This window comes from Bos mutus, chromosome 28, assembly GCF_027580195.1.
Source record: "Bos mutus isolate GX-2022 chromosome 28, NWIPB_WYAK_1.1, whole genome shotgun sequence".
NCBI lineage: Eukaryota > Metazoa > Chordata > Mammalia > Artiodactyla > Bovidae > Bos > Bos mutus.
In genome coordinates, this window is record NC_091644.1 from 12,636,792 (window position 1) to 12,649,754 (window position 12,963).

General features: G+C 45.2%; 1 protein-coding gene across 15 annotated transcripts in view; it reads left to right on the top strand.

Annotated features, from left to right (window-relative positions):
- Positions 1 to 12,963, top strand: part of KCNMA1 (potassium calcium-activated channel subfamily M alpha 1) — a 780,456-nt gene that overhangs the window by 374,838 nt on the left and 392,655 nt on the right. For 13 of the 15 annotated variants that reach the window (XM_070364783.1, XM_070364784.1, XM_070364782.1 and 10 more), the window contains exon 3: positions 9,252 to 9,313. In XM_070364783.1, coding sequence (XP_070220884.1) covers positions 9,252 to 9,313 — 62 coding nt within the window. Of the gene's footprint in view, positions 1 to 9,251; positions 9,314 to 10,543; positions 10,726 to 10,830; positions 11,064 to 12,963 lie in introns of those variants that run through there. The other 2 variants (XM_070364779.1, XM_070364780.1) reach the window with 2 other exon arrangements.

Genomic DNA, 12,963 nt, shown 5'->3' on the forward strand with positions numbered 1-12,963 from the left:
TAATCTAAATTCTTAGCCTCTTCATGTAACACTCCTAACAAACTGGTTTTCACTGGAGTTGTAGTTTCCCCCGCTTTTCTGTGTGGAGGTGGCTTGTTTCTTTATAGCCCAAGGATCACTGGACACTGTTGTCCTCCATAGCCTCTTCCATGCTATTCAAAACCTTTTCTCTTGAGGTCCCGGCCATCTGACTAAATCCTCATTCTATCTACTCTCTGCTGCTGTTATCTACCTACCTCCAGGTCCCGCTGGTCATCACCTTCCAGTCTGTGCACTTGAATGTCATAGCTGACTCCTGGGCATCCCAGATCCTGATCGTCCTCATTGCAATGCTGTTCAGGCCCACTCCACTTCAGCAAGGCTCCTACACCCTGCCATTGCAGGGAGGGATTTAAATTCTGAAGTCCCACTGATGAGGGTTCATATCTTCTGGTTTTCTTTTGCTTTCACTGTACCCAGTCTCCAGCTCATTCTTCAGTCTTTACTCCATGTGCTTCTTTATTTAACAAATGTTGGTTGAGACACTTTGCTAGCTCCTGGAAATTTAGTGATGAGTACAAATGGATATGGACCCTGTCTTCATAGAATTTGCATTCCAGTAGAGGAGAGAGGCCGGAGAAGGCAATGGCACCCCACTCCAGTACTTTTGCCTGGAAAACCCTATGGATGGAGGAGCCTGGTGGGCTGAAGTCCATGGGGTCACTAAGAGTCGGACATGACTGAGTGACTTCACTTTCACTTTTCACTTTTGCATTGGAAAAATGGCAACCCACCCAGTGTTCTTGCCTGAGATGGACGGGGAGCGGGCTGCCGTCTATGGGGTCGTGCAGAGTCGGACACGACTGAAGCGACTTAGCAGCAGCACCAGCAGGGGAGAGAGGTAGCGAAGTAAATGGCACCCCACTCCAGTACTCTTGCCTGGAAAATCCCATGGATGGAGGAGCCTGGTAGGCTGCAGTTGGGGACACGACTGAGTGACTTCACTTTCACTTTTCACTTTCATGCATTGGAGAATGAAATGGCAACCCACTCCAGTGTTCTTGCCTGGAGAATCCCAGGGATGGGGGAGCCTGGTGGGCTGCCGTGTATGGGCTGCACAGAGTCGGACACGACTGAAGTGACGCAAAGGAAAGAGGAGTTAATCAAATGATTACACAAAGAAACATAAAATTTCAAATTGCCCCCGTGATAAGTGCCACCAGGTACGGACTGTACTCATGGAGACCTTCTCCCCTTATGTGAGCAGGGAAGTGGCAGTGCAGTTGAGATCTGAAGGATGAATGGTCTGAGCGGAAGTAAGTCTTCCAGGAGGAAGAGAGCACTTGTGCAAAGACCCTGTGGTTGGGGTGTATGTGCGTGTGTGAATAAGAACTCAAATTTCCATTAATTGGAGTTTAGAAAGGGAAAGCGTATGAGATAAAGCCAGAGAGGAGGAAAATGGTCAGGTTTCAGGGTCTTCTAAGCTGTGCCAAGGATGCTTTTCTTCATACCAAAAGCTGTGGAAGTCATTTGCAGTAATTGAGGGAGGCCTTTGGAATTTTATATTATGTGTCCTGAAAATCCAGTTCATTCTACACTTTACATATTGCATTTTTTGAGACACCAGCTTTGAATCCCCACAAAAATCACAGGTGTTTTTACTAGGCTTCCTTACATTTGAATAAATCACAGTTTTACTCTTATCTGGAAGTCCCATGTATTTTATTTTAATGCTGTAATTCTAAGTACCAGCTCCTGAAAACTTCCTTTTTCTCCTTCCTTTCTTTGATCTTGACTACGTCTATACTTCAGCTATTGTTTGGAGTCTTGGTTTCCAGTGAATCCATTTATGGCATTTTTGTGTAAGCACTTCCCGAAGTCTAATGTAATGTGCCAGAATGTTAGGTTGGAAACTTAGGGGGCTCTTCAGCTGTTTAACTGGCACTGTCAAAATATTGCTTTTGTACTTTACAAATCTTTTGTTATTTAGGATAACAAAAATACCTTTTTTGGTAGTAAGACGATGTCTTCTCCTACTGAGAACCACTAATAGTTCAGGGATGAGAAAACCATACTACTAATCTTGCCAGATAGTGAAGAAAAAGAAATCTGTCCCCCTTTCCCTTGAGAAAACATTGAGACTCAGGGTGTGAGCTTCTTGGGGGAAAACTGGCAGAAATGAGTTTTCTAGAGAATCACAGAGGCAGGAGCAAAGGGGCTGCGGCAAACCACCATGCAGTGCCCGGTAGCAATGGCAGGGTTGAGGCATGGAGGTGGCAGAGCCAGGGGGTGGCAGAGCCAGGAGGTGGCAGAGCCTGGGGATGGCAGAGCCAGGGGGGTGGCAGAGCCAGGAGGTGGCAGAGCCTGGGGATGGCAGAGCCAGGAGGTGGCGGAGCCAGGGGATGGCAGAGCCTGGCTCTAGGACTTTTGCTTTGTAGTAGGAAAAGCTACAGGGACAACTAACTGTGCTACTGGAAATGCAGACTCTGAACCTGGGTGTCCGTGGAGTCCTCGCTTGTGGTTTTTTGAAGGAAGCAAGCCTCTCTGACACAGATCAGTGTCACACGCTGTACAGTTGGCATAAAAGAGCTCTACCTTTTCAAGCCAAATGTTTTTCATTCTTTCACCATCTAGAGTAACCTATCAAGGTCCCCACTGGATACACCTGTTGCGATCCCACCATTTCACAGATTGGAAAGCTGAGTCCCGGGGACGTTGTATGATATGCTGAAGAGTATGTTGCATATTGTGGCAGAGTTGAGATTTGAACCCAGGAAGGCCTCCTGACTGGAGTCCTGTGCCAAACACCCAGTGCAGCTGGTGCCTGTCCTTCCCTGGGCCAGCCAAGTGGGCCTGGAACATCAGGAATCCTCATTGGCTTCCCGCTCCCTTCTTCCCCTTTCACTGTGGGAGTTGGCAGTGGTGTTACTTCTAGCCACCCTCCCTCCCCTGGACATTGCAGAAGGGTCTACTTATACGTGTAGCATTTACAAAATTCACAAGGACTCCTGAGTAATTTAAACTTCTGGATTCCGTGATCCTTGAGGGCAAAGATCAGGCCTGACTTAGCAATTTCGGTTTTCTGTATCCCTCTCTCTCCCTCTGGGCCTTTTGTAGAGGAGTTCAATAAAGGTTGATTGTAGGGTTGTTAAATTTGCCAGACCAAACATTATAATTTGGATGCTAGAATGATGTTATCCTCATAAACAAACCATCCCCAGATTGTTTTGCTTTGGAAGTCCTTATGTTTTTTTTTTTTTTTTTTAACATACAGTGAATTTTATTGTGTATAAATTATATCTCAATAATTTAAAAAAAGGTAATGTGCCTTTGGGATCCTGTATCTAAAATTGTTCATTTTCTGAGGGGTCGCTGCTGCCAGTAGCTGGCTAGGCCCCTATCAGACATGCAGAATCATTAATTAGGGTCATTTGTTCTGCCATGAGCTGAGCAGAATGTGTAAAATCTGCTCAGAAGAGAATTAATGCATTCTCCTCTCTGTACTTTTTAGAGTACTCCTTGCATGATTCTCAAAGCCTGCAGGCCTCATACAAATGTTCTAATGGGCCAATTGTTAAGGGGACATTTGTAAATTAATCTCTGACTTGAGCTAAGTGGTTTTCCCTAATGGGTTTAATTCAATGACTCCCATTCTTGGCCACACATCAGATTCACTGAAGGAGCTTGTTAAAAATAGAGATACCCAGCTTCCTCCTCCCCTCAGCTATCAACCCTCTGTTCCCTCGGTGAGGTGAGGGCATCTCTGTTTTAAGGAAAGCTCCTCTGGTGATCAGACTGGAGTGGCAGCCACCTTCGTGAACCTCTGCTCCAAATCCATGTCTGAAGGCCTGTGTAGCCTCGGGTGTGGATTCAAAGCTTTTGGGCCTAAACCCGACAGCTTGAAAACCAGGTTCAAGAACACCCAACGTATCTGAAGAGCCAGCTTTCCAGCTTCATTCTCCTCCATACCACACCCATGGGTCTGTCTTTTCCATAGGGAGTTCCGGTGACCTGAGAGGATATTCCATGAGCTCTGCCATACTGCTTTGCATTTTTCTGAACTTCCCGAGACATTTGGAAGGTCGTCAGGGCCCGCTAGAATTTCCACCACGGAAGTAAAATGGCCGTGGCTTCCATCTCTTTGCTCCCCATGGCTCATCAGACTTCCGGTGTCAGGTGTTAGGGGACAGACATTCTTTTGGGACACTCTTTGTGTATGTTCCTAGCATTTTTCTGTGCAAACACACGTCATATTTGATCTTGGAGTTTTGAAAACAGATGACTCATGGGCACCATTGTTCCAGTGACATTTATCAGACTGCTTTTGTTTTTAGGAATCTGGCACTATGTAAATATCACTCAGGACTCTACCACCACACAGCATATGGGTGTTTGCAGTAAACCTAAGAACACGGCAGTTAGCACTATGCAAGGTAGTCAAGGTGATTTGGTGAATGCAGACTGTAAAAGTTAGGAAGGCGGATCAGGCTTTCGCGGCAGGCGTAAGCTATGCTGAAAGGGACAACTCGTGTCACCCCATGTGTCAAGCTGTGTCCACACACTCTTGTTTGGGATGGTTCTTTGTAAAGTGCATGGTCACTGTAAGGAGTGTTCTGTGACTCAGCTGCTGAAGGGCAAATGTTTTCTGATCTCAACTTTTGTGCTTTTCTTGGTCTCATCTTACCATGTCCCTTGGGCTGCAGGGCCCCGATCCCTGGAACTATGGAAGTTCATGGAGGAATTCCCATTGGCTCTCCTCATCACTGAAGAGATATTAAAGTAGCCATAACATGTCGGAAGAAGGGAAGCTTTGAGAAAGAATTGGCCATTGAGACAAAAACTCCTATTGTTTCCACCCTTCCCTAGCTACTCCATTTATGTATGTACCACCTACTCAATATCTTACTATATATTGACTCTACATATACCATACAGTTGAGCACTAATTGCATAGTAGCCTCAGTTCAGTTCAGTTCAGTCACTCAGTCATGTTCGACTCTGTGATCCCATGAACCGCAGCACACCAGGCCTCCCTGTCCATCACCAACTCCCGGAGTCTACCCAAACCCATGTCCGTCGAGTTGGTGATGCCATCCAACCATCTCATCCTCTGTCGTCCCCTTCTCCTCCTGCCCTCAATCTTTCCCAGCATCAGGGTCTTTTCAAATGAGTCACCTCTTCACATGAGGTGGCCAGAGTTTTGGAGTTTCAGCTTCAGCATCAGTCCTTCCAATGACTTCCAATGACCAGTCCTTCCAATCTAGGACTGGTCTCCTTTAAGATGGACTGGTTGGATCTCCTTGCAGTCCAAGGGACTCTCAAGAGTCTTCTCCAACACACAGTTCAAAAACATCAATTCTTTGGCACTCAGCTTTCTTTATAGTCCAACTCTCACATCCATATATGACTACTGGAAAAACCATAGCCTTGACTAGATGGACCTTTGTTGACAAAGTAATGTCTCTGCTTTTTAATATGCGGTCTAGGTTGGTCATAAATTTCCTTCCAAGGAGCAAGTATCTTTTAATTTCATGGCTGCAATCACCATCTGCAGTGATTTTGGAGCCCAAAAAATAAAGTCTGACACTGTTTCTACTCTTTCCCCATCTATTTGCCATGAAGTGATAGGACTGGATGCCATGATCTTAGTTTTCTGAATGTTGAGCTTTAAGCCAACTTTTTCACTCTCCTCTTTCACTTTCATCAAGAGGCTCTTTAGTTCTTCTTCACTTTCTGCCATAAGGGTGGTATCACCTGCATATCTGAGGTTATTGGTATTTCTCTCGGCAATCTTGATTCTAGCTTGTGCTTCCTCTAGCCCAGCATTTCTCTTGATGTTCTCTGCATATAAGTTAAATAAGCAGGGTGACAATATACAGCCTTGACGTACTCCTTTTCCTATTTGGAATCGGTCTGTTGTTCCATGTCCAGTTCTGACTGTTGCTTCTTGACGTGCATAGTAGCCTAGGATTCACCAGTTTAAGTGTTACTCCAGAAAAAGAGCATATTTTGTGACTCTAAGTGGGCTTCTTTCATTTTTCCTAAGGCCTTATGTGTAGCAAATGTGAAATAAATACTTAGATGAATATTTGGGTGTACTCTCTAACATAACCATTACCACTTAGGCTAAAATCTAGCCATTTTGTGTAGTTGGACTGAATTTTTTCATATTTAGAGTAGGGATCTCAGACAATGAAAGATGCGAGAGAGAACTAGCCCTTTGAGAAGATTCATCTCTGTTGGGTTCCTGTTTTCATGGCCAAATCCAAAGGGTTGATTCCTTTTCTGCAGCACCTGGATCTGGGATGACAGTGTAATCAAGCCTGACAAAGGGCCACTTAGCAAGTTTGAAAATTGCATGCTTGGTTGCCTCAGTAGAGGCAATTGATCAGAGAGATCAGAGAGGCAATCTCCCCCCATTGATCACTTTAAGTCTGGAGGCAGGTGGGTGCAGGGTGGGGGTGGTGGGACAGTTTGGACACCCAGAACCTCATTGAGAGAAAGCCTTAAAGCCTTCCTGCTGAACATGTGGACCCAGGAATAGGTCCACTTCTCAGAATCTTCAGCTCCTGGGAGCTTTTGAGTCCTTTTCCTCCTGAATTTTCCTCTCTCCCTGATTCTAACAGCAATGCTGATACTTGAGTTTGCATATGAAGAGGCTAGGAAGAGTGCTCCCCTCCAGTCACTGGCTGATTTGCTTAAATAAGCTACACATTTTCCACATCACAGAGGCCAAGCTGGGATATCTGGGATGCATTAGTGTCAGCTACTTTGTCCCCACCTCCTCTGCCCTGATGCTGGGAAGTCATCACCGTTGCAGGATAGCTTAGATACTGAGCTTATTTCAGAATGATGTAGATAACGACTTGCGAGAATTTTATCCTTTCCTTTTTCTTTCCTCTTTCCTTCCTCCCTCCTCTTCCATCCTTTCCCCTCAATCTCTCTCCAGCTTTAATGGCCTAGGCCTGGACAGCCACTCTGACAAAAGCTCTGCACTCAGAGGTGTGCATGCGCGCGCACACACAAGCACAGCCAAATTGATAGAAATTAATCTTGCGTCAACTGTTTATGAATGAAGAGGAGGGCCTTCCGCTCTGACGTGGCCACGCCCCTTCTCTTTGCTGCATTATGAGAATGAGGTCAGGGCCGGGAACTAACTGCTTATGTCTCTGAAATAGCAGCACAGATCAAAATTAATCTTAAGCTATTTGATTTGCTGCCTCATTCAGATAATAGAGGGAAGAGCAGAGGCCCGTTGATGTTTTTGTTTGTTTTTATGTATAACTGTGCAAGAAATTAATGAATGAATGTGTGAGGGGACTGAAGTGAGTCTGTTGGCAGGGGCGGGCGGAGGGAAGGGGCAGGGGGATTAGCCCTGGGCCACGGGTAATTACTGACAGACACAGCAGGAGTTTCCTTCAATTCAACTGGAGCCTGTTTTAGTTTTGAAAACAAAATGGAAGAATAAAGTGAGCGCCAGTAGTGTATTATTTTAATGCTTCCTTTCATAAGGAGAATTCGTCAGATGCTATGAAAGTACGTACTCCTTTATAATGTCTGGTTGTTTCAACTGTCAGTTGTCTGCTTTGTAGCCCACCATCCATTGAATGAATGGACATAGCTCCACAAAATTTTATTATGTTTCAAGTGAATATGTATGCAGAGTTCAGTTTCTGTCAGCCTGTTTGACACTTGCATGTGTGCACACACACATACACATGACTCAATTATGTTTCATCATCACGTACATCCAGATGCACATCCATCCACCTGCTGATGCTGCAGGGATGTCAGTTTGCAGGCAGGCTGAGGAGGCCGACACCTCCTGACACCCTTCACCCCGCAGTCCCTTTAGGATACTGGCACACCTGCCAGGCACTTATTTCACGCCCCACCCCCCACCCCCGCCTCAGGCATTGTATGTGATGGTGTTTATTTTTTGTTCTCGAACTTCATTGTTGGCTCTTGGCATCTTTTTTATTTTTGTACATCCTTTTAGTTGCACTCCTAGTCTCCTTTATGAAAGAATAAATAAATTGGAACGTTGAGTGAGGACAGAAGCATCAGCCTCATCTGCTACATTTTCATTTGATAGACTTTAGCATGACAGGTATTCTTTGAAGGAGATGCCAAAACCGTCTTTTGTATCTGTGGTGATTAATTTTGAGTGAAGAGTATAAAGAAGAACAAGGGTTGTCATATACCTGGCCGATCATATTACCTAAGTTGGCTTCCTGCACTTAAACTATCTCCAGAATACTTGAGAAGTCATATAACCACACGCTCGTGCACACACACTCACACACACACACACACACGCACACACGCACAGGCAGTGAATATAGATATGCATGCATACGAGCACGCATGTATGGACATTTGTACAGACACCAAGTTTGTGCTTTTTGATTAAAATTTCTTGTATAGAAACTGAAAGTAAGTTAGTAAATTATTATTATTATTTTTTGTTAGTAAATTATTGTTTGTTAGGGATTGGGCTTCCCTGGTAGCTCAGATGATAAGGAATCTGCCTGCAATGCAGGAGACCCGTGTTTGACCCCTGAGTTGGGAAGATCCCCTGGAGAAAGGAATGACAACCCACTGTAGTATTCTTGCCTAATGAATTCTGTGGACAAACCATGGGGTTGCAGAGTCAGACACGACTAAGTGACTAACACTTTCACTTCACTTAGGATTGGGGGTAGGAACAGGTACTGGACATGAGGGATCTTACTGGGCTGTTGAAAATGTTTTGAAAGTAGATGAAATACTGGCTGCACAACTTGGTAAATTTACTCAAAGTTATTGAATTGTACACTTAAAATGGGAGTGTTTATGGTATGTAAATGATCTCAGCAAAGCTGTTAAAAGTTGATATCCCTAACTTTGAGTCCTTTTGGGGCCTAGGTTACATATAATAGGAAAAATTGTATCACTGCAGTTGTTTTTACCTGCTCTTTTCCCACTGAGGTCTGTTGACTTCAGCTGTGGAGAAGTCAGACTCTGAGATAACAGGGCCGGATAAAACCTGGTGCCAGGGGATACAGAAGTCTGCCCTGACCTCTGTTGGCCAGCAGTGAGGTTGCTGTCCACTGTGATGTGAGGAGCCAACGGAAAGGGGGGGTCTGTGGGTGCAGCAAGGGGACGACACTGCCAAGCAGGCCCCTGATAGCACCATGTTTCCAGGCCGCAGGTGGGTGTTCCACAAAATAAATAAGTAAACATCCCAGCGTTCAGCTCTTAAGTGACGGCGTTTTTCTCTTCTTTTGCAGGTTGTCTTAGTCTTTGCTCTCAGCATTGGTGCACTTGTAATATACTTCATAGATTCGTCCAAGTGAGTATTCAGTATGTTTTCTTGCCCTCTTTTCTAAAACAATCACAAACTTTTACATTGATCTTTAACACCAGCCTTTGCAAGAGCCTCCTTGAGTGTGGGAGACTTTTGGAGGAAGGCAGGGCTGTCTGTGTTAATTTTCTGAATCGGAAAGCAAGCTCTCATGAGAAAGACTACTTTGATTATACTGTACTAGGAGGGTGAGAGAGGAATCTGGGGTCATCAAACTTTTTCACTGGCTGTTACTGCTATTAAAATAGCTGTTTCCTGGTGTGGTATTTGTGCTGAAGGTAGAAAGAAGTCAAGAGGTCTCTGATGTGAATTTGCAACCTCTGAGAGGGTCATGGTGTCCAACTGGTGAGGGTGTGAGCCATGCTTGCCATGGCAGTTTAGAATCCTTTTCTTATTAGGGTTGCCAATGCTTTGCTCTTATTGGAGGTCAACTTAGAAAGCATGATGCTATCCTTTGCACTGGCAGTTGAATAGTCAACTGAAGCATCGCTGGCTGGTGCTTCTTGACTCATGAAGGTAAGGAGATGGGACAGAGGAGTTTGTGATAACTCCCAGAGTGGAGGCCCACGGCTATCTGAGAATTCCTAGAGTGGACACTCATGCAGACGCCGGGGGTGCCAGCTGAGAGGACTGGTGCTCTGGGTGGGGTCTGTCTGTGTCACACACAGAAAAGGTTTTGTTTGAGGCAGAAGAGGGCGCTGAGCAAAGCTGCTCAGTGGTGGCCAGTTCTGCCCTGGTTCCCGCAGGTGTTGCCCCCACTCCCACTTGTACATCATTTGTTGCAACTGATCTGTCACAGGCTTGAAATTGACAGCATCTGGGAAACTGGAGCTGAGCTGGTTTGACTCCCTTCTGTGGGGACATGAACCTGACACCTGACGGTGGCCTTAGGCTCTTTGCATTGTCCACCGTGAGAGTGTTTTTGATTCCCTGAACTCTCAGCCTAGAACGCGGCGGTGCTAGAGTTTGATCTGAGGAAACCTGCTTGGTATCCCTTTTGGCTCAAAGCCTGGTGTGCCTGAATTCTGAGTTTAGTGTTCTTTTCCTGTGGCTCAGGATGGTAGTAATTTCATGCATGCCTAAACTCTGAATTTCTCAGAGTTACTGATCACCAGCCAAAGGATTTTGTGCATTTGGGTGCTGAGCCAAAATCATGTCAGGGAAGATAAAGAAAACATCTCCTCTCATCACCTGTCTCTGGGAATTGGCCATACCTAGAGTATCAGCGGTCCTTCAGCCCATCCACATGCACAAGGCTGGACTGCCCCCGCCCACCGCAGGTGGACTCTTAAAATGTTCTCCAGGATTGAGATTCCATGCACTTTTCCGTCAGCTCTTCCTGGCCAAGAGAGAAAAGAGCTTTTTAAGTTTGGAAAACTCCAACTGGCATGTCATCGAAGGTAAGCCTCATTTGAATATCTCCTCTTCATAATTCTGGATCGTATTTGAATTGAACCGAATATCTTCTAGAGCCGCTTGTCTTATTTCTCCGTTTTCTCCCCCAGGGCTGAGGAATGTTCTCAAAAGTCTTGGAGCACACCCTGTGTCGGCTTCCATGCAGAGCTCAGGAAGCAGTTACAGGCGTGTAGTCTGTGAGCCCCAGATAGGCAAACCCTCACGTGGAAGTGAATGGGGTGATCGGTCAGAAGGACCTTGGCGCCTTCTTTCCTTGTCGCTCCTTTTTGGCTCCTCTGTGTTTCTCAGAAATAAAATGCTCTTGTAAAATGGGTTTGACTCGTGTCCTTTTTCCCAGCGTCCACTGGGGAGTGGTCTTTGGCTCTCTCCGGTGTGGTGTTCTCAGCTCCAAGTGAGAGGCTGGAAGGGAATAGAATTCCCCAAGGCAGAGCCCTCTTTCCTGGATGCCCCCTGCACCACCTCAGTGTCCTTTGGATTTGGCTGTGATTCTGCTGAGCCTGGGAAAGCCAGCCCTGGGAACCATCTCTGGTTCTGGTTTCCTTCATGGACTTGCAAAGAGTATTCCGTGGATAGACTTGTGGTTCTGTGCTCAGTTTTTCCAAGCAAAAGTGCCAAGAATCTTAGAACCAAGACTGTCCTCACTCCCCCTGGGGACTATTTTAGCCTCATCCTAACGTCAGTCTTTCTTCTGTCACTAAACTGTGTGGTTGGCATAGCGAGGCTTTGTTTATAAGACGATCTTATGTTTATTTGTGTAGCCCTTTCTACTTTTCATTGGAATTACTGCATTGGGTTCTGAAGTCAAACCTCAGGAGTCTGTCTATGGGTGACCTCATCAGTACAGTCGATACCAAGGGTCTACTCTCTTCCTGGGGAAAGTCAGCAAAGATGCTCCCTGTGAGTAGGGAGACGAATTAAAGCAGAAGCAATAAGGTAACCTCCATGATAAGCCACAGATTCATTCCCAAGAATAAAAAGAAAGTCCATTAGACAAATTATAATTAAGCATAGTAAGCAAGATAAAAAGTTCTATCCACATATAAGATGCAAATGAGAAGCGAGTAAGAAAGCAGAATATAAATTCTTAAAGTGCATCCCTTTCATTCAAAACTGTCACCAGTTTTACACACTCGTGGTTTGCCTGGCCATCTGGGCATCTTGGAAAGAGAGCTTTAAGCATCTCTTGGAAGTTACGCTAAATCATCACCCTGGAAAAAAGTGCCTCGTATTCTTCAGATGAATTTCAGTTATAGTATTTATACCCTTCGAGTAAATGGAAGACAATGCATAGGCTTTCCCTTGTGTGAACCTAATTGGGGAGACAATGAATGGTCCATGAAATGGCTTGTCTGAGTGAGTTTTAACCAAAATGTTGGGGGGTGCTCAGGTTCAAGATGTGTGGCTCTCTGCACCTGGCCCTTTAAATCACGCAAGAAATACACGTTAATATAGAAAACAGGCTCCATTGGTCATTGTGGCTGACTCGGTGTCAAGGCAGGACAGTCAGTGCAGGTGGTATGAATAAACAGGCAGTTCAGATGTCGTCATCGGTGGGTTTATGATCTTCTTAACCTTTCAAAGCTTATTTCACCATCAAGAGGCAGTGGGTAAGTCATTTCCAAAGACGACTGCTACACTTCTTTCCTTTTCCATTGTTAAGCCAAGATGGATCCCCACACAGGTCTTTTTCATTCAGGGGTTTGGGAAGCCCTTCTTTGGGTTTAATTTTCTTAGGGTGGTCACCACAGAAGAATCACGTGTGCAGCCTCAAGTGATTACTATCTGCTTGAGACAGATTGTGCTCAGAGCTCCTGGTCTGGAAAGCCAAAGAGAATTACATGAAACCATGTTAACAGGTTTCATTACCCCAGCAGCAGTCTCTTAAGAAACCACCCAAGCAGAGGGAGACGTTCCACCCAATGACTGGATGGACAGAGAAGCATTAAGCCCACCGCACACAGTAATCCCACCTCCCCCCAAAACGTTAAATGGCCACACGAGGCAGATACTGTCCCAGAGAACTCCATTTCCTTTTCCTTCTTTTTCTCCTCCTAGTTTTATTGAGATATGATTGATACACAGCCCCGTGTAAGTTAAGGTGTATAGTGTAAAGATTTGATTTAATGTACGTCATAAAACAGTTACCCCAGTAAGTTCAGTGAACACCCATTATCTCATATAGATACAAAATTAAAGAAAAACCATTTTTCTTCCTTGTGATG